At 40.7% G+C, this 20,092-nt stretch overlaps 1 protein-coding gene across 4 annotated transcripts in view; it reads left to right on the top strand.

Annotated features, from left to right (window-relative positions):
* Positions 1 to 20,092, top strand: part of thsd7ba (thrombospondin, type I, domain containing 7Ba) — a 681,502-nt gene that overhangs the window by 597,866 nt on the left and 63,544 nt on the right. For all 4 annotated transcript variants that reach the window (XM_078403389.1, XM_078403391.1, XM_078403388.1 and 1 more), the window contains one exon: positions 19,548 to 19,719. In XM_078403389.1, the coding sequence (XP_078259515.1) occupies positions 19,548 to 19,719 (172 nt within the window). The remainder of the gene's footprint in view (positions 1 to 19,547; positions 19,720 to 20,092) is intronic.

The following is a 20,092-nucleotide window of genomic DNA, read 5'->3' as shown; positions in this document are numbered from 1 at the left end:
CTCTCTGCTGTGTGTGAAGATCCTTGCTTAATGAAGTGACATCGGAATGTTTTCATAAGAATGACTGAAGCAGTAGCAATTTCATTCATCTGTTTATTGGTTGCCGCTGTATTTTCATTTCATTTCAAGAAATTGCCTGCTGTAAAACTCTTTTTCAAAAATCTTGACAAAGTATTCAGTTTCAATTCTATTTGGTGATTATGGTTAACCTAAAAACATCAGTACATGCTTGAACAGGAAGTACCCACCCAGTTAAGTTATATACATGTTGCTTTGAAACTTTAAAAGAAAATGTTTCATAACTATTTTAAATCACAAACTGCCTTGGTACAGCATGTATTTTAAATATATCTGTTCACCTCACTTCTCTCATTCTGACATGATAGATGCTTCATTTAAAATGCACACTTCTCGGCAATAAGTAGAGGATTTGGTGTGATTTTCATTTATTTGCCTGAAAGAGGAAGGCACTACTTGAGGAACCATTGAGTGTTAATTAACAGAGTTGTACACTTTGCTGTTCTTGTGATACAGAGTAGGAGGTGCCAGGAGTGTGGTTGTTTTTCGCTCGACAGGAGAAATGGGTTTTTTACAAGAATTTGTTTCTGTGCATTGGTACATGATGTACTTTCTGAGAATGGGACATATTTCATCTGCTGCCTGCATTTAATCGTGGCAGTTAGGTATTACAAAGATTAAGTGCATAACGTTTTTAATCTTTTAAGATCAAAAGGCTAATGTGTTACATTTCTATCCCTGGCTAACGTTGATTTTTTTCTGTGAGGGTGGTAGGTTGATATACAAAGAACCAATGTTCACTGTAAGAGTGGATAGAGGTTAATCTAAATTCTGCTTTCAGTCTACAATTGACAAGAAATGGGAGGATGTACAATAAGTTAAAAACCCTTTTATTTTGTTATTTTAAATTATCTTAAATTTCATAACTATGTAATAATTATGTCTTATTTATTTAACTTTTAAAACACATTTGCGGCACAGCTTAGTTCAGAGACACAGCATGGACCCACTGAACCGATGCTGATCTGTTCGCGCTATTAGATACAATCCCATTTTCTCATCTACTCCCTACACATTAGGGGGAATTTTATAGAGGTCAATTGACCTACATGTCTTTTGGGATGTGGGAAGAAATCAGAACACCCTGAGGAAACCCATGCATGAGATTGATAAATATTATTAGATATAGAAAAATATGTTTATTTAAACTTAAATTTGTACCTTTGTCACTGTAAAAATGATATGATTTCATCATTGCAATTCCTTGTTTAATCTTGAATGCCCTGAGAGCCACCAGATTTGCCAATATTAAGTCTGCTTCAGATTCAGATTAATTCAGATTAGTTTATTGCCATATACACCAGGGTACAATGAAATTCCTTGTTTGCATGAAGCTCATAGAGTAAACAGTATTATGGTAATTAGAAATATAATAAACACGACAGCAAATGCAAAACAGCAGTGGTGCAAAGGTTGTAGTACAATCTGAAGTAATGCAACAAAAATACTAAAGTGCAATAACGAAACAAGAGAAAGGTAGGATGAAGAATAAGTACAAGTGGCAGTACTACCTGGAAAAGGGTGTGAAAGAGATGAATGGCTCAGTAGCCTGATAACATTGAGGAGGAAGCTATTCTGAAGTCAGACATTTGAGCTTTCAAGCATCTGTACCTTCCCCTAAAAGGTAGAAGAGAAAAAAGGAATGGTCTGAAGAAGGGTCTCGACCCGAAACGTCACCCATTCCTTTTCTCCAGAGATGCTTCCTGTCCTCCTGAGTTACTCCTGCTTTTTGTGTCAATCTAAAGGAATGGCCAGGGTGCCTAGCATCCTTGGCGATACTTCCAGCCTTTCTGGTGCACAGCACTGTGAAGATGGACTGGATGGAAGAAAGTGACAAGCTTCTGATGACTGTGCTGTTCCGCTTTGCAGCTTCAGGCAATCAACAGGAGAACAATTGCTGTATTGGGCCGATATACCTCCTATCAGAATACATTCTATAGCTCATCTCTAAAAATTCAAGCAATGCTCATGGACAGGCCAAATCTCAGGTGTCTAAGAAAGTAAAAATGCATGTTTAAGATTATCTACCTCATTTATGTGAAGGCATCAGGTTCGGTTTCTAGGAACCTAGATTGCTAGGTTAGGTTGATACGGATGTCTGGGAACTAGAAGCTGTCAAGCATCTACAGCAGCTCCATTAAGGACAAGGTTGTGTTCGGGACTCCTCTCTCTACAAGTAAATATTCATTAAACTAACAACTAGATCTCTGAAGAAGTGTCCCAACCTGAAAGGTCACCTATCCATGTTCTTCAGGGATGCCTTTTGGCACATTGAGTTACTTCAGCATTTTATATCTTGTTTTGATCTCTTTTAGTTTTTTATAGTTTGCAAAGTACACCAGAGTAATTATGTTGGTTGTTTCCAAATATAAATATGAAATCATCAATATTTCAATAAGTGATTTGCATCAACTAAAATCAATGTTCACTAATTGTCAAGTCTGAATAGGCATGATATTCTATTTCCATTGTAACCATTGAGTCTCAAAACTTTGGTCAACGTATTTCATGATAACCCAGCTAAATTGTCAACAGATGATGTCTGTTGATTTGTATTATATACTGTCCAATGTTCAGAGACTAAAATGTTGTTCATCAACTTGTACACGGAGCAAAAATAAACACTGCATGCACACAGCCAACTCGGGTAATGTGAAAGAATATAATGGCACTGTGCCACATATAATCAGAGGTCACTACACCATTTTACATTCTACAGCAATACAGAAATGGATTCAGTTTGGATATCAATTGTGTGTGGATCCCAATTAACATTTTCCACCCTAAATCTGGAAATATTGAAGTTTATTGGTAGGCCATTTAGAACTGAGATGAGGAAAAACTTTTTCAGTCAGAGAGTTGTGAATCTGTGGAATTCTCTGCCTCAGAAGGCCAATTCTCTGAATGCATTCAAGAGAGAGCTGGATAGAGCTCTTAAGGATAGCGGAGTCAGGGGGTATGGGGAGAAGGCAGAAACGGGGTACTGATTGAGAATGATCAGCCATGATCACATTGAATGGCGGTAATGGCTCGAAGGGCCGAATGGCCTCCTCCTCCACCTATTGTCTATTGTCTATTGTCTATTGGAACTAGCCATTAATAATCCCTGCTGTCAAGAAAAGCCTCTACTCTGATTGCAGCATTGTTTGTTGGAGGACCATTAATAACTCTGACAGCTGCATCTAAAGGATGGTAGAAGAAGCAGTATTACTCTAGCTGAGAACAAATTATCTGTCTTAATGAAATGCGATGCCTGAGGAGAATAAGGCTTAGGAGATAAGTTCTTATCGACTCATGCTGTAAATTGTAGACCTTTGTACTCAATCTACAATTGCCTGCGCTTTACTAGTAGCATGCAAGGTGACAGTGACAATTAACTTGTAAGCTATTGGCTTCTTCCAGGAACCTTTCTGCAATTGTGTCTAGTTTGTTCAAGTGGTCGCTTCTGTACCTATATGCCCTGAGAAGTTTCTTAGCACTGTTTAGGTTACCAATTAACATATATAAATACATAAATACATAATATGCCTCTTTTCTGAATGATAACAAATTCCAAAATGGATATACAAAAACATAAGAACAAGAATAGGGAATGTGTGACATAAAATTGTAACACCATTCAATTATATTATGGTTTATCACCATACCAATTTTATCTATCAGGACAAGCTTTCTTTTATCACCCTTAGCCATTAGATTTCCTTATCAACATAATTCGTTCATTTCAGGATATAGGAAAGCCTAATGGAGAAAAGGCTGACTGCCTGAAGCGATGTAAAGTTCAGCCAAAATGCTGCCTGACCTGCTGAGTTACTCCAGCATTTTGTATCTATGAACCAGTATAACCATATAACCATGTAACCATATAACAATTGCAGCACGGAAACAGGCCAGTTTGGCCCTTCTAGTCCATGCCGAACCAATTCTCCGACCTAGTCCCATCTACCTGCTCTCAGACCATAACCCTCCAATCCCTTCCCATCCATATACCTATCTAATTTACTCTTAAATAATAAAATCGAGCCTGCCTCCACCACTTCCACTGGAAGCTCATTCCATACAGCCACCACCCTCTGAGTAAAAAAGTTACCCCTCATGTTAGCCCTAAACTTTTGTCCCTTAATTCTGAAGTTATGCCCCCTTGTTTGAATCTTCCCCACTCTCAAAGGGAAAAGCTTACCCACGTCAACTCTGTCCATCCCTCTTAAAATTTTAAAAACCTCTATCAAGTCCCCCCTTAACCTTCTGCGCTCCGAAGAATAAAGACCCAACCTGTTCAATCTCTCTCTGTAGCTTAAGTGCTGAAACCCAGGCAACATTCTAGTAAATCTCCTCTGTACTCTCTCTATTTTGTTGACATCCTTCCTATCATTTGGCGACCAGAACTGCACACCATATTCCAGATTCGGCCTCACCAATGCCTTGTACAATTTTAACATTACGTCCCAACTTCTATATTCGATGCTCTGATTTATAAAGGCAAGCATACCAAACGCCTTCTTCACCACCCTATCCACATGAGATTCCACCTTCAGGGAACAATGCACAGTTATTCCCAGATCCCTCTTTTCCACTGCATTCCTCAATTCCCTACCATTTACCCTGTACGTCCTATTTTGATTTGTCCTACCAAAATGCAGCACCTCACACTTATCAGCATTAAACTCCATCTGCCATCTTTCAGCCCACCCTTCCAAAAGGCCCAACTCTCACTGTAGACTTTGAAAATCTACTTCATTATTAACTACACCACCTATCTTCGTATCATCTGCATACTTACTAATCCAATTTGCCACACCATCATCCAGATCATTGATGTAAATGACAAACAACAGCGGACCCAACACAGATCCTTGGGGTACTCCACTAGACACTGGCCTCCAACCTGACATACAGTTGTCAACCATTACCCTCTGGTATCTCCCATTCAGCCATTGTTGAATCCATCTTGCAACTTCACTATTAATACCCAACGATTTAACCTTCTTAATCAACCTTCCATGTGGAACTTTGTCAAATGCCTTACTGAAGTCCATATAGACAACATCCACAGCCTTGCCCTCATCAATTTTCCTGGTAACCTCCTCAAAAAATTCAAGAAGATTAGTCAAACATGACCTTCCAGGCACAAATCCATGTTGACAGTTCCTAATCAGGCCTTGTTTATCCATATGTTTATATATATTGTCCCTAAGTATCTTTTCCATTAATTTTCCCACCACAGACGTCAAACTAACAGGTCTATAATTGCTAGGTTTACTTTTAGAACCTTTTTTAAACAAGGGCACAACATGCGCAATGCGCCAATCTTCCGGCACCATCCCCGTTTCTAATGACGTTTGAAATATTTCCGTCATAGCCCCTGCTATTTCTGCACTAACTTCCCTCAATGTCCTAGGGAATATCCTGTCAGGACCTGGAGACTTATCCACTTTTATATTTTTTTAAAGTGTCCGTACCTCCTCTTCTTTGATCCTCATGGTTTCCATCACTACTCTACTTGTTTTGCTTACCTCGCATAATTCAATATCCTTCTCCTTGGTGAATACCGAAGAAAAGAAATTGTTTAATATCTCCCCCATTTCTTCTGGCTCAGCACATAGCTGTCCACTCTGACTCTCTAATGGACCAATTTTGTCCCTCGCTATCCTTTTGCTATTGACATATCTGTAGAAACCCTTGGGGTTTACTTTTACATTACTTGCCAAAGCAACCTCATATCTTTTTTTTGCTTTTCTAATTTCCTTCTTAAGATTCCTTTTACATTCTTTATATTCATCAAGAACCTTATTTACTCCCTGCCGCTTATATTTATTGTATATCTCCTTCTTTTTCTGAACCAAGTGTCCAATTTCCCTAGAAAACCACGTCTCTTTCAACTTATTATTCTTTCCTTTCCACCGAACAGGGACATAAAGACTCTGTACTCTCAAAATTTCACCTTTAAATGTCCTCCATTTCTCTATTATATCCTTCTCATTAAACAAAATGTCCCATTTCACTCCTTTTAAATCCTTTCTCATCTCCTCGAAGTTAGCCTTTCTCCAATCCAAAATCTCAACCCTTGGTCCAGTTCTGACCTTCTCCATAATTATATTGAAACTAATGGCATTGTGATCACTGGACCCAAAGTGCTCCTCAACACATACCTCCGTCACCTGACCCGTCTCATTTCCTAACAGGAGGTCCAACACTGCCCCTTCTCTGGTAGGTACCTCTACGTATTGCTGCAAAAAACTATCCTGCACACATTTTACAAACTCCAAACCATCCAGCCCTTTTACAGAATGTGATTCCCAGTCTATGTGCGGAAAATTGAAATCACCCACAATCACTACTCTGTGCTTGCTACTAATATCTGCTATCTCCTTACATATTTGCTCTTCCAATTCTCGTTCCCCATTTGGCGGTCTATAATACACCCCAATAAGTGTTGCTAAGCCTTTCTCATTTCTGAGTTCCACCCAAACGGCCTCCCTAGTCGAGCCTTCAAATCTATCCTGCCAGAGCACTGCTGTGATATCTTCCCTGACAAGCAATGCAACACCTCCACCTCTTGCCCCTCCGATTCTATCACATCTAAAGCAATGAAATCATGGAATATTTAATTGCCAATCGCAAACATCCTGCAACCACGTTTCACTGATCGCCACAACATCATACTTCCAGATGTCAATCCAGGCTCTAAGCTCATCCACCTTTCTTACAATGTTCCTAGCATTAAAATATACACATTTAAGGGACCCATCACCTCTTATTCTCAGTATCTGCGGTTCCTTTTGATTACATTAGAGTTCCACCATGATCCACTCCCAGAATCATACAATAAGTTCACAGATGAATGGACTAATTTTGTCCCCACATTTGAATCTTGCGCTTTGAAGAAAGGGAGATTAACGAAGCCAAAGGCTAAATGCAGAAAAGAAATGATAACAAGAGCCAGTCAGGATAAAATTTATGTAGCATGGAGTGTGTCAGATACTTTGTTTCACTCCAGTTCTCTAGACTTTGTGGTGGCTGATGAGGCCAATGAAAGACCCACAGCCTCTTCTACAGATAAAGTAGGGGGTACTTAATAGAGTGGGTTGATGGTTAGAAAGGAAAGATTTGGGGGAGCTCTTAAACTGTTATCACTGGGCATTGTTCAACTAACCAAAGCTTTTCAGTGGGGATGTTGAATTTTTTTCAAGGAAACTTTGAATGCATCTTTATTTCATCTCCTCTATCTTCCTGTTAACCTGTTGCTGAGGTGGACAGTCTGAAGAAGGTCTCGACCTGAAACGTCACCCATTCCTTCTCTCCAGAGAAGCTGCCTGCCCCGCTGAATTAGTTCAGCATTTTGTGTCATATCGTGTGCTTTGCACTGATTGAGTGCAGAGTATCAGATTTTGAATACTTCCTTCAGCTAACGTGATGTAATTCCATTTGCAGTTTAATACTCTCCAATTTACCCCCAATAACTTACCACGAGATTTAACTGGGGACTACCTCCAAAAGCAAGATAATTAATTTTCTTTCTTTATGTGAATGTGGTGAGCAATTACACAGAAGAGAAGCTGTTTCCAGCCCACAAGATGCCTGCATTACAACAATGTCAATCTGGCACCTATTAATTAATTCCTGCAGCAGCATTAATCATTACAGTGAACAGTTTCTAATGTTTCCCATTACTTTAGGCGATATAAAATATGTACAAGTTAATGCAAAGTGGAAGATTTCAAGGAATGGTGAAATCTTATGCTTCACAACATATTGGACCCTTTGAAGGTTTGAGACCAAAAATAAATGTAAGTTAAAACCTTGGCCTCAGGCTTCCATAATCTGTAATATTTGTTATAACCTCTAAAATAAGTATAGTGTCATAATTAAGAATTCCTCACAGATGTTACTCCCATTTTCAGCTATGTAATGATTCTTTTCCACTTGTATATTTGTTACAATCCAAAAGATGGGAACCGTACGTTACTGTAACCAGAGTTAATGATAATCCTACCATTGGCTCTTCTCCTCTTTGCCTTGCTATTCTGATTTCCTATCTATTTCCTACTAGGAGCCAATCCATGATTTCAAAAGATGATGATGGTTTATGCAGCTGCAAATATCTTTTACACCTGAGGCTTCATTTGGAAGTAGAGCTGAGAAACCTTCAATAACATGACCTTATCCTTGACGTTTAGAGATTTTGTCATGGCCTACGTTTTAATTGGGCATTCTAAGCACATACAACACTTCCCATGGTTTCATCCTCCTGCACCTAGGTGATACAGCAGTGTAGTTGCCTGTGGCACAAGAGACTTGGTCTCAATCCTGACCTGGGCATATACCACCAAATTCAAGAACAGCTATTTCCCTACTATTATCAGACTCTGAGCCAGTGACCTTTTAGAAGATAAGGATGAAATCCCAATGGCCCAATTAACTTCATTGTGCCCCTTGCACTTTTTTGTTTATCTTCTTTTTCGTTAACTGCAACGTTATATTCTGCACCCCTTCTCCTTTCTCTTTTTGCACCATATGTAGTACTCGTATATCGTTTGATTATAATCATGTATGATAGCAAAAGCAATAAGAGGAGAAAAGGTAAAATATGAAGATGGGCTAGCCAATAAAATAAAGGAGGATACAAAAAGTTGTTACATATATATAAAATGTAAAAGAGAGGCAAGAGTGGACATTGGACTGCTGGAAAATAACGCTGGAGAAGTAATAATGGGGAACAAAGAAATGGCGGATGAAATTAACATGTTTTTTGCGACAGTCTTCACAATGGAAGACACCAGCAATGTGCCAGAAATTCAAGAGAGTCCAATGTCCAAGTACAGTCTCTATTACTGAGTAGAAGGTGCTTGGGAAGCTGCAGGATCTGTAGGTAGATAAGTTACCTGAACCAGGTGGACTACGCCCCTGAGTTTTGAAAGAAGTTGCTTCAAAGATTGTGGAGGCAGTAGTAATGATCTTTCAAGGCTCACTAGAGTCATGAATCATTCCAGAGGAATGGAAAATCAAAAATGTAACTCTACTCTTTAAGTAGGGAGTGAGGCGCAAAAAAAGAGAAATTATAGGTCAGTTAGTCTGACTTATGTGGTTGGTAAGATTTTAGAGTCCATTATTAATTATGAGGATTCCGAGTACTTAGAAGCACTTGATAAAATAGGCCAAAGTCAGCATGTTTTTGTTAAGGGGAGATCTTGCCTGACAAATCTGTTGGAGTTTTTTGAGGTGATAACAAGCAGGACAAACAAAGGAGAGTCAGTGGATGTTGTTAACTTGGATTTGGTAAGATGCCGCACTTGAGTATGCTTAATAAGCTAGGAGCCTATGGTATTGGAGGCAATGTACTAGCATGGATAAAAGATTGGCTGACTGGCAGAAGACAATGGGTGGGATTAAAGTGGGCATCGTCTCATGGTCTGTTGGTGACTATAGCTGTTCTACAGGAGTCGGGTTTGGATTCGCTAATTTTCATGTTAAATGTAAATCAACTGGATAATGGTTTGATGGCTTTGTGGCCAAATTTGATAGGTGGAGGGGCAGGTAGTGTTGAGAAAGCAGTTAGGCTGCAGAAGGAGTTGGACAGGTTCGGTGAGTTGGCAAAGAAGTGGCAGATGGAATACAGCATAGCAAAGTGTGCGGTCATGCACTTTGATAGAAGGAATAAAGGCGTAGACTACTTTGTAAGTACTGAGAGGATTAGTACTTAGTAGAAGGCAGGAACGGGGTACTGATTGAGAGTGATCAGCCATGATCGCATTGAATGGCGGTGCTGGCTCGAAGGGCTGAATGGCCTACTCCTGCACCTATTGTCTATTGTCTATTAAGAAATTGGAGGTGCAAAGGGTGGCTGGTGCAGGATTCCCAACATTTTAATTTGCAGGTTGAGTCAACAGTAAGGAAGACAAATACAATGCTAGCATTCATTTCGAGGGGACTAGAATATAAAAGTACAATTGTATTGCTGAGGCTTTACAAGGAACTGGGGAGGCCACATTTGGAATATTGTGACTAGCTTTGGGCCCAATATGTGAGGAAGGATATACTGGTTTTGGAGTGTCCAGAGGAGAATAATGAGAATCCCAGAGAAGACGTATGAGGAGCATTTGAAGGCTCTGGGCCTGTAATAGCTGGAGTTTAAAAGGATGAGGGAGGATCTAATTGAAACCTGCCGGATGATGAAAGGCTGAAATAGAGTGGATGTAGAAAGGATGGTTCCAATAGTGGGGGAGTCTAGAAGCAAAGAACCCAGCCTCAGAATAAAAGGACAAGAAATTTATTTAGCCAAAGAGTGGTGAATCTGTGGAATTCATATCCACAGACGATTGTGGAGGGCAAAACATTGGGTATTTTTAAAGTGGAGATTCAGAGGTTCCTGATTAGGAAGAACATCAAAGGTTTCAGGGAGACAGCAGGAGAATGGGGATGAGAGAGGAAAATAGATTAGCCTGAAATGAATAGCGGGGTAGACTCAATGGCCTGAATGGCCTAATGATACTGCTATGTCTTATAGTTTTATGGTATGATTTACAAAGTAAGCACCAAGAAAACAACGTTTTTCACTGTATCTTGATACACAATTAAAAATATAATGAATATAAAATTGGTGTAAGTGGGTGATTGATGGTCAGTGTAGACAATATACTGAAGGGCCTATTTGCCCTTTGTATCTTTCTATCACCCTTAAAGCACATTCAAACCACCCTCTATTGCAGCAATATCTGGTGGATTGCAGTTTCTCCCTGTTATAAAATATTTATGACAACCAAAATAAGAGACAAAAACGTTGAATAACTCAACGGTTCAGGTAGCATCTCAGGAGAACATAGGTAGGTGATGTTTTGGGTCAGGACCCTTCTTTCAGACTCGTTATGATGGGGGGGGGGGGGGTGGAGAAGGCTGGAGCAGAGAAAGCGAGATCAGAACTATGTCTGTTACAAACTAACCGTTATATGGACTACACTTCCTCCCACCTTGCCTTTTGCAAAGATGCTACCCCCACTCTCAATTCCTCCGAAGATGAGGAACTAGGGGTGGCGCAGTGGCACAGTGGTAGAGTTGCTGCCTAACAGCGCTTGCAGTGTTAGAGACCCGGGTTCGATCCCGACTACAGGTGCAGTTTTGTACGTTCTCCCCCTGACTGCATGGGTTTTCTCCGAGATCTTCAGTTTCTTCCCACACTCCAAAGACGTAGAGGTGTGTAGGTTAATTGGCTTGGTGTATGTGTAAATTGTCCCTAGTGTGCTTAGGATAGTGTTAATGTGCGGGGATCGCTGGTCGGCGCGGACATGGTGGGTCAAAGAACCTGTTTCCTCACTGTATCCCTAAAACTAAATAAAACTAAATAAAAATGAGGCTTTCCATACAATGGCATCCAAGATGTCCTCATGCTTTAGTGCACGTGGTTTCCCCACAGCTGTCATGGATTGATCCCTCACCCATGACTCTTCTGTGTCTCGTAGATCTGTTCTCGCTCCCTCTCCTGCCAGACGTGTCAAGGACAGCATTCCCCTGGTCCTCACCTTTCACCCCACCTGCCTCCGCATCCAACACATTATCCCCCGACATTTTCGTCACCTCCAACAGGATCCCATCACTAGTCACATCTTCTCAATTCTATCCCTTTTTGCCTTCCACAAAGACCATTCACTCTGCAACTCCTCCTTTCCCCCCCAAACAACCCATTCTCCAGGTACTTTTCCCTGCAACCGCAGGCAATTAACACCTGTTCTTTTCCTTCCACCATCGAATCCATCCAGGGACCCCAGCAGGTGAGACAGAGTTGTACATGCACCTCCTATAACTCCATCTGCTGCATTCGGTGTTCCCGATGTGGGCTCCTGTACATCGGCGAGACCAATTGTAGATTCCGTGATCGCTTTGCCGAACACTCGATCTACTGGATCTCCTGGTTGTAACCACTTTAACTCCCCTCCCCATTTCCATACTGAATTTCCTGTCCTGGGCATCCTCCATTGCCCATATGCAAATTGGAGGAACAATACCTCATATTACGCTTGGGTAGCTTATAACCCAACAGTATTAAATTAACTTCTACAAACGCCTCCCTTCCCTCTCCTCTTTCTCCCCCCCTGCCACCAACACTATACCCCCACCACCACCAACCCCCCCCCCCCCCCCACACACACACTCCAGACTTACCTTGCACTAGTTTCTCTCCTCCCTCCACTAAAAGTCCTTTATCTAGCTTCACGGTTCGCAACTATATATCCCTCTTGGGCTCACACCTGTTTCTGTCCCCAGTGTTTGTCTATCAGGGAACCCCCTCATTTGAGGTCACCTATCCAACCCCTTTTTGCTTTCAGTTTTTTTCCCCGATCCCCCTCTTGCAATCGTTCTAAAGAAGGTTCCCAACCCAAAATGTCACATCCATTTTCTCCAAAGATGCTGCCTAACCCGTTGAGTGCCACCAGCATTAAGTGATTTCTGTAGACAAGTGATAAGTGGATACAAATGAGGAGGAGGGGGGTTGATTGACCGATGAGTGGACATATTTACAGGTAAACCAGCATCAGCAGTTCCTTGTGTTTACATTTATGACCACCAGTTGTGTTTGCTTCTAAAGGTCACCCAGCAGTGGAAGAGTTCTAACCTCGATTCAAGTGTCGGGGGCGAGGGCAACAGTCTCAGTAAACTCATCCGCACGCTGCTGACAGCTAACTCCTGCACAAGCATTACCGAAGCAACACTTGAAACATCACATTAACATTCAGAAGACATATGTTGTACACTACCTTCAAGGGGAAGCAAGTGTCAAAGCAAACACACTTCACAATTTGGCAGAGAAATCTGGTTGGCCTGAAGCTGTGTGCAGCAAGTGTATGTGGCAGATTTTATCAAAGCTGTTTCAAAGATTTAAACTCCTGTAGCTGAAGGCCTAATTATTGGAGAGATGGAAAAGATAAACATATTGTTGTCCCTCATTTTCAAGTTATGAAATGTTCCTGCATTAGAGCTGGTTAAACAGATCTCAGAGTTTACATCAGCTTTTTGTTAATCTGCTGCCCCTTTATTTATTTCTGTTCAGCTTTCAGAACCCCTTGATTTGTCTGATGTATGATGATCCTATTTGCAAGCTAACAATCCTAAAACCTTCTAAAAAAAGCTTGACAATCATTCTAGATATTCAAGCTCCTGAAGGACTATAAAATAAAAATGACACTGCAGTACTCATTGCAATGAATCCCAACAGCTTATTTCAGCTTGGTTTTCCTGGCATACACACACCAGAGACCCAGTGCAAATTAGGCTGGAGCAATTTAAGGCATGGATTTTCTGAGAACAATGTATTTTACTGTTGACCTTTACATGTAGAAGTTGGGGAATACCAATTAGAAAAAAATAGCGACCCAGACATTTTAGAAAATAAATGATCAATAAATACATTTGGAAACAAGACTACTTTGCATATCATTCATAATCTTTAAAGGCAACACAGTGGCACAGCTAGTAAATCTGCTGCCGCAAACCTCTAGTTATTTGGGTCCACACCTGATATCTGGTGCTACCTGTGTGGAGTTTGCACACTCTCCCGGGTTTCCTCCCGGTGCTCAGATTTGGGTCTCGACCCGAAATGTCACCTATTCCTTTTCCCCAGAGATGCTGCCTGACCCGCTGTTTTACTCCAGCTTTTTGTGTCTATCTCAAAAACATAGGTTGGTAGGTTAATAGATCACTGTAAATTGTCCTTAGTGCATAGGTGAGTGCTAGAATTGGTGGGATTTGGTGGTGGCCGCTGCTGCTGGTGGGTTGGAGTGCAGGGGAGTTGATGAGAAAGTGAGGAAAATATAAAGAGATAGCAAGACTCATGTTTTAATAAAACTGGGTGCTTGCTGATATGTTGGACTCAGTGGGACATTGAGTCTGAGTCTGTACTATCTTTCTTTGACATTATAACTAGGACGACAAGCCTCTTTCTTGAGGCTTTACATAATCTGAATACAAATTTATATCAAATTGGCTTAACTGTATGCAAAATGTTATGCTTCTGTAACATGTTATTAACTTATACTTGGTTTAAATATGTTCGAATATGATTGTCATGAAATCTCATTTAAAGCTGTTTAACCCCAGTCCAGCGGTTTGCTTATCTGAAAAAGCCACCTTCAATACAAGTAGTTTTAGAGGTGTTGAATAGTTCAGAAGGTTAAATCATAGTTGATGATCTCATTGACCAAATGGGCATTTCCCAGGCAGGTCAAGGATGAGAGATGTCAGTGTTAATTTAACCTGTGTTAGAGCTCCTCCTGTCAAAAAAATAATGAATTAACATCAGTAGCAGCCAAGGTGATGATTTTGTGTTGAGTGAACAAACTTCTCCATAAATAAGAAGACAGATGTTGTAGGAACCTAAAAAGGATGAGACCAGGGTCAATTTCCAAATGTAATGTAAAATATTGATTTTATCTCATTGTACTCATGGAGATGGCAGTGACACTTAGCTGCTTCCAGCATCACTTGTTATCTCCACAGTCTTTTAATCATGAGTCACTGTGTTCACTCACAGATTACAAATTTGCAGCCAAAACATTGAGCAGCCTACCTTAGAAGTCAATTAAGTGGAATTCTCTCTGGTTGGGTAAGGTAAAAGAAAGATTTGTGGATAACTTCTGTTTTCCAGGCCCCCACTCCCTCATCTTTACCATGAATGTCCAGTCACTCTACACTTCCATCCCCCACAAGGATGGTCTTGAAGCCCTCCGTTTCTTCCTCGACCGTAGAACCAGCCAATCACCATCTACCAACACTCTCCTCCGCCTAGCAGAGCTGGTTCTTACCCTTAACAACTTCGCCTTTGACTTCTCTCACTTCCTCCAAACCAGAGGCGTAGCAATGGGCACTCACATGGGCCCTAGCTATGCCTGCCTCTTTGTCGGATACGTCGAATAATCCCTGTTCCGGACCTACAATTGCCCCATCCCCGAACTCTACCTCTGCTACATCGACGACTGCATTGATTGTACCCATGCAGAACTCACTGACTTCATACACTTTACTTCCAATTTCCATCCTGCTCTTAAATATACTTGGACTATCTCCGACATCTTCCTCCCGTTTCTGGACCTCACCATCTCCATCACAGGAGACAGACTAGTGACTGACATCTACTATAAACCCACAGACTCGCACAGCTATCTGGACTACACTTCTTCCCACCCTGTCTCCTGCAGAAAGTCTATCCCCTACTCCCAATTCCTCCGTCTACGTTGCATTTGCGCCCGGGATGAGGTGTTTCACACTAGGGCATCAGAGATGACGTAATTCTTCAGGAAACGGAGCTTCCTCTCTTCCATTATAGATGAGGCTCTCACTAGGGCCTTTTCTACATCCCGCAACTCTGCTATTGCTCCCACTCCCCCCATTCGTAACAAGGACAGAATCACAGGCTCGGCGATCGTTTCGCTCAACACCTTCGCTCAGTCCGCCTTAACCAACCTGATCTCCCGGTGGCTGAGCACTTCCACTCCCCCTCCCACTCCCAGTCTGACCTTTCTGTCATGGGCCTCCTCCAGTGCCATAGTGAGGCCCACCGGAAAATGGAGGAACAGCACCTCATATTTCGCTTGGGCAGCTTGCAGCCCAGCGGTATGAACATTGACTTCTCCAACGTTAGATAGTTCCTCTGTCCCTCTCTTCCCCTCCCCTTCCCAGTTCTCCCTCTATCTTCCTGTCTCCACCTATACCCTTCCTTTGTCCCGCCCCCCTGACATGAGTCTGAAGAAGGGTCTAGACCCGAAACATCACCCATTCCTTCTCTCCGGAGATGCTGCCTGACCTGCTGAGTTACTCCAGCATTTTGTGAAATAAATACCATTGATTTGTACCAGCATCTGCAGTTATTTTCTTACACTACCTGTTGCTCCACTGTGATTTCTCCTCAAGGTAAGTTTACGTTGAAGAAGTTCTCCTCCTCTCTTCGACAAGAGTTTAGCAACATGCTGTGTCGCTGCTCCCCCTCTGTTATTCCTCCTGCCCTCCTGCTCTACGAACACATTTTGACACAGACTCGCTACCACAGCCACATCTGCTTTCTTGGGACTTGCCTGCGCCTCCATCTTCTGCCTCGGAGTTTCCAGCTCCAGGTGCAGAGGTGTGGCTAGGGTTATGAGTATAAATTCATCCAGCACTGGCATAAACCTTTAGTGTGACAACAAAGAGTCTGCTGAATACAAGGTTCAGTGGATATACGAGAAGTACCTGCTAGATAAAAGGTCTAGCACGTCAGTATATGTCACATAGGAACGACGATAAGATTTTAGATTATTACCAAGTTAATGACAAGAGATATGTCACTATGTTTTATTGCAACTTCAAATAAATGACTAACTAACTAACTGAAATGTCGTGAAGATCACTGTTGTTATTTGCGTGAAGAAGTTCCTTCATCATACGGTAAGCTTTGGGGCTTTATATGGAAGACGGAAGCTGCCGTAACACATTGTAAGAATCCATCTTAGCTGGAGCGATTTAGCTTAAAATCTACTCTTCAGGAGCGTACGAACAAGAACTTACCTTTGTCAGCAACGGAGCGTAAGAGCTTAACTGACCTGGAGTGATTCATTGCAAGAGCTTTCTCAACCGGAGAATAGATCAAGAGCTATCCTCGGTGAGTGAAACATAAATTTGTGCGGTATTGACATCCATTCCTCAAGCAAGCAGAACTAAAGAGATCAAGGAGTTGGATTTGGACCAGGACAGTCTGCTGATAGAGAGAGCAATAGGATTGCGCTGGTGCGTTGAAACAGATGTGTTCAAGTTCAAAATTGCTGTACAGGAACGACCGTACAATAGACGTGGCATCCTGTCTGTAGTCGGTTCTATCTATGATCCTTTAGGATTTCTGGCACCATTTATGCTGCCAGCTAAGTTGATTATGCAGGAACTCTACAAGGAGAAACTTGGATGGGATGAAAACGTATCCTAAACTTTCTCTCAGTGATGGACAAGGTGGCTAACAAGATTGCGGAGTTTAAAGTAGACCGGTGCATGAAGCCCACAACATTGGTCAAATCGGACATGCACAGCTGCAGCACTTCTCAGAGTAGCCCGTGAAAGTGGCTACGGTACTGTTTCATATTTACGACTGGAAAATGATAGCAAAGAGGCACATATTGCATTTATAATGGGAAAGGCCAGTGGTTCCATTAAAACAGATGACAATTCCCAGAATGGAGCTTACAGCTGCAGTCTTAGCTGTCAGAGTTGATGCAATGCTGCGGAAAGGATTACATCTTCAACTGGACAAATCCATCTTCTGGACCGATAGCACAACAGTGCTTAAGTACATCAACAACGAAACCAAGCGCTTTCAAACATTTGTAGCAAACAGAATCTCTTTGGAAGGGATGTTACTGATGTCTCACAATGGAGATATGTTGGCACAAAGGAAATTCCTGCAGATGAAGCATCCAGAGGACTGCAAACTTTAATGTGTGAACTTGAAGCAATTCTAAATGATCGAACCATTACCAAGAGTTCTGATGATCCAAGGGGCTTGGAAGCGGTTACACCTAACCATCTTCTTCAGTTGAAAAGCAAGCCAATAATGCCACCAGGACTATTTGTGAAGGAAGATTTGTACATCAGATGTAGATGGAGACAGATACAATATATGGCAGATCTTTTTTGGAAACAGTGGATACGAGAATATTTGCCTCTGATCCAAGAAGGACAATGGTGGCCTAAGGTGAAGTGAAGCTTCGCTACAGGTGACATTGTTCTGGTGGTCATGGCTAATGGGCAGAATATTGGAGACCATACCAGATGCACAAGGTTTTGTGCGCACAGTTCGACTTCAGACCAGGAACAACACATTGGAAAGACCGATTACGAAGATATGTCTGCTTCTGGCAGCTGATACCTGAGTACAGCCAAGACTGGTGGTCTTGAAGATTGATGAATCACTATAGTGGATTAGATGCCAATATATAATGCATGCTTTTTTGATTATGTATGAAGTTTATTGCTCCTTTTAATGTTTATTAGTAATTGTTGCGTTATACACATAACAATTAGGGGCCGGTGTGTAGGAGCCATTTTGTGTTTATTAGCTATTTTAGCATATTGTATTACTTTCTATCCTGCTGTATTATTTTTTAGACACTAAGAGATTGTCTTGAGTTTAATATTAAGCTTACCTATAGGACTGGGAGGACCCAGAGGTGTGGCAAGGGTTATGAGTATAAATTTCTCCAGAAATGCTTTAGTGTGACAACAAAGAGTCTGCTGCATACAAGGTTCAGTGGATACACAAGACGTGCCTGCTGGATAAAAGGTCTGGCAAGTCAGTATAGATCACGTAGGAATGACGATGAGATATTAGATTCTTAAGTTAATGACAAGAGATATGTCAATATGTTTTATTGCAACTTCAAATAAACGACTAACTAACTGAAACGTGGTGAAGATCTCTGGTGTTATTTGCATGAAGAAGTGTTGCTCCTGTTCCTTCGTCATACGGTAAGCTTTGGGCCTTTATAAGGCAGGCAAAGCTGCCTTAACACATCGTATCAGTATAATAAGGTTTGGCAAACTGTATTTAATGACCCACTTTTTAAAAGGTCTGCTTGTAACAAAATCAGATTTTACTTAAGAGAAAATTATTTTAAAAAATATTGACATATACTTAAATAGAACATTACAGCACAGGATGGTTTATTAGAGATTTTATGAAAAATGTATTTGCATGGAAAATAGATGATATTGGACTAGGTAGCAATTATTCCATATTGGTTCTTCAATTTGCTTTAATATTGCCAACAACCAATCTCTGTGGATGTATTATAAATTGCAATAGTTCTTTTGCTAGAGATTTAAAAACCCTCCCACAAAAAAATGTATGGTTTAATAGCTATAGTTACACCACATTGGTCATGATCAAGAACAAAAATATTGTTTATTATTGTTGAGCTTTAATGTTGTCCCTAGTAAATGTGCAGGATATATGACTGCAATTTTATTTAATTTGTTAAACCACAAAGGAGCTCAAAAATACAATTGTCATCCTATTTTCTTATCTTCTATAATAAATTCACAGAAGATTTCTGTGAGTACAAATAACCTTGTTAGGTGTAATAATATCTTGTAAGATGAAGATAACATTTGAATGTCTTGTGTTCATTGATTCTCTTTGCTTCTTGTCTTGTTTCATTTCCATTTTGCTGGTGAGTTCAAATGATTAGCTTGTCACTGAAATGGTTCAGCTTACTTGATAATTAAACATTAGGGACAAGAATTGTGTGTACATTGTTTTGTCACTGTACTACAAATAACAAGGAAGTATCGTAAATATTTTTTTTATGTTTAACAATCTGAAATGAGCAAAGTTAAAATTACCTACGTTTTACCATTCAATTTGCTTAATTCGGATACCATGGAATGGATTTGTTTTGATTTCACTTTTAATAATACGTTTTAAAATACTTCCTAAAAACTATTAACAATTATTTGTTTTGCAGGGTGCACAGTGCGGTGATGGATTTAAAGTGCGTAACGTATCTTGTGTTGTTCATGATGGGGCACTCACTGAATCAGCAAAGGTGGTGGAGAATGAGTTGTGCGGCAACAAGGCATCTGGAATAAACGACTTTGAGTGGGGACTAAAAATACCTTGTTCAGTGCCTTGTCCAGGTAATATTTCACAAGAATGTATTACATATCCGTAAATGATGGACAATAAATTCTGCTATGTTGGTGTTTTGTAATCATAATTGGTATTTCACTGACAATCGTGGATTAAAGGAGGCATTTAAAATAGTATTAGAATGTTTATCTTTCTATTTTTGATTTTTACCATTTGGGGGAAAATGTAGTTTCATTAGATAGCAATTGAAATTATGCAATTGATTATCATGCCCACATCGATGTTTTTGAGTAATATTGATTTATGCCGTTGCTGCAATCTCTGTAATCTTCATTATTATGTATTACTGCAGTGATTTATTTTGGGGGATGGGTATCAGCAAGATTCATTGACTTTAGATCAATTAGCCAAGGTGTTATA

Source organism: Rhinoraja longicauda, chromosome 8, assembly GCF_053455715.1.
Source record: "Rhinoraja longicauda isolate Sanriku21f chromosome 8, sRhiLon1.1, whole genome shotgun sequence".
NCBI lineage: Eukaryota > Metazoa > Chordata > Chondrichthyes > Rajiformes > Arhynchobatidae > Rhinoraja > Rhinoraja longicauda.
Note: the sequence above shows the minus strand (reverse complement) of the source record. Positions and strands in the feature narration are given on the sequence as shown.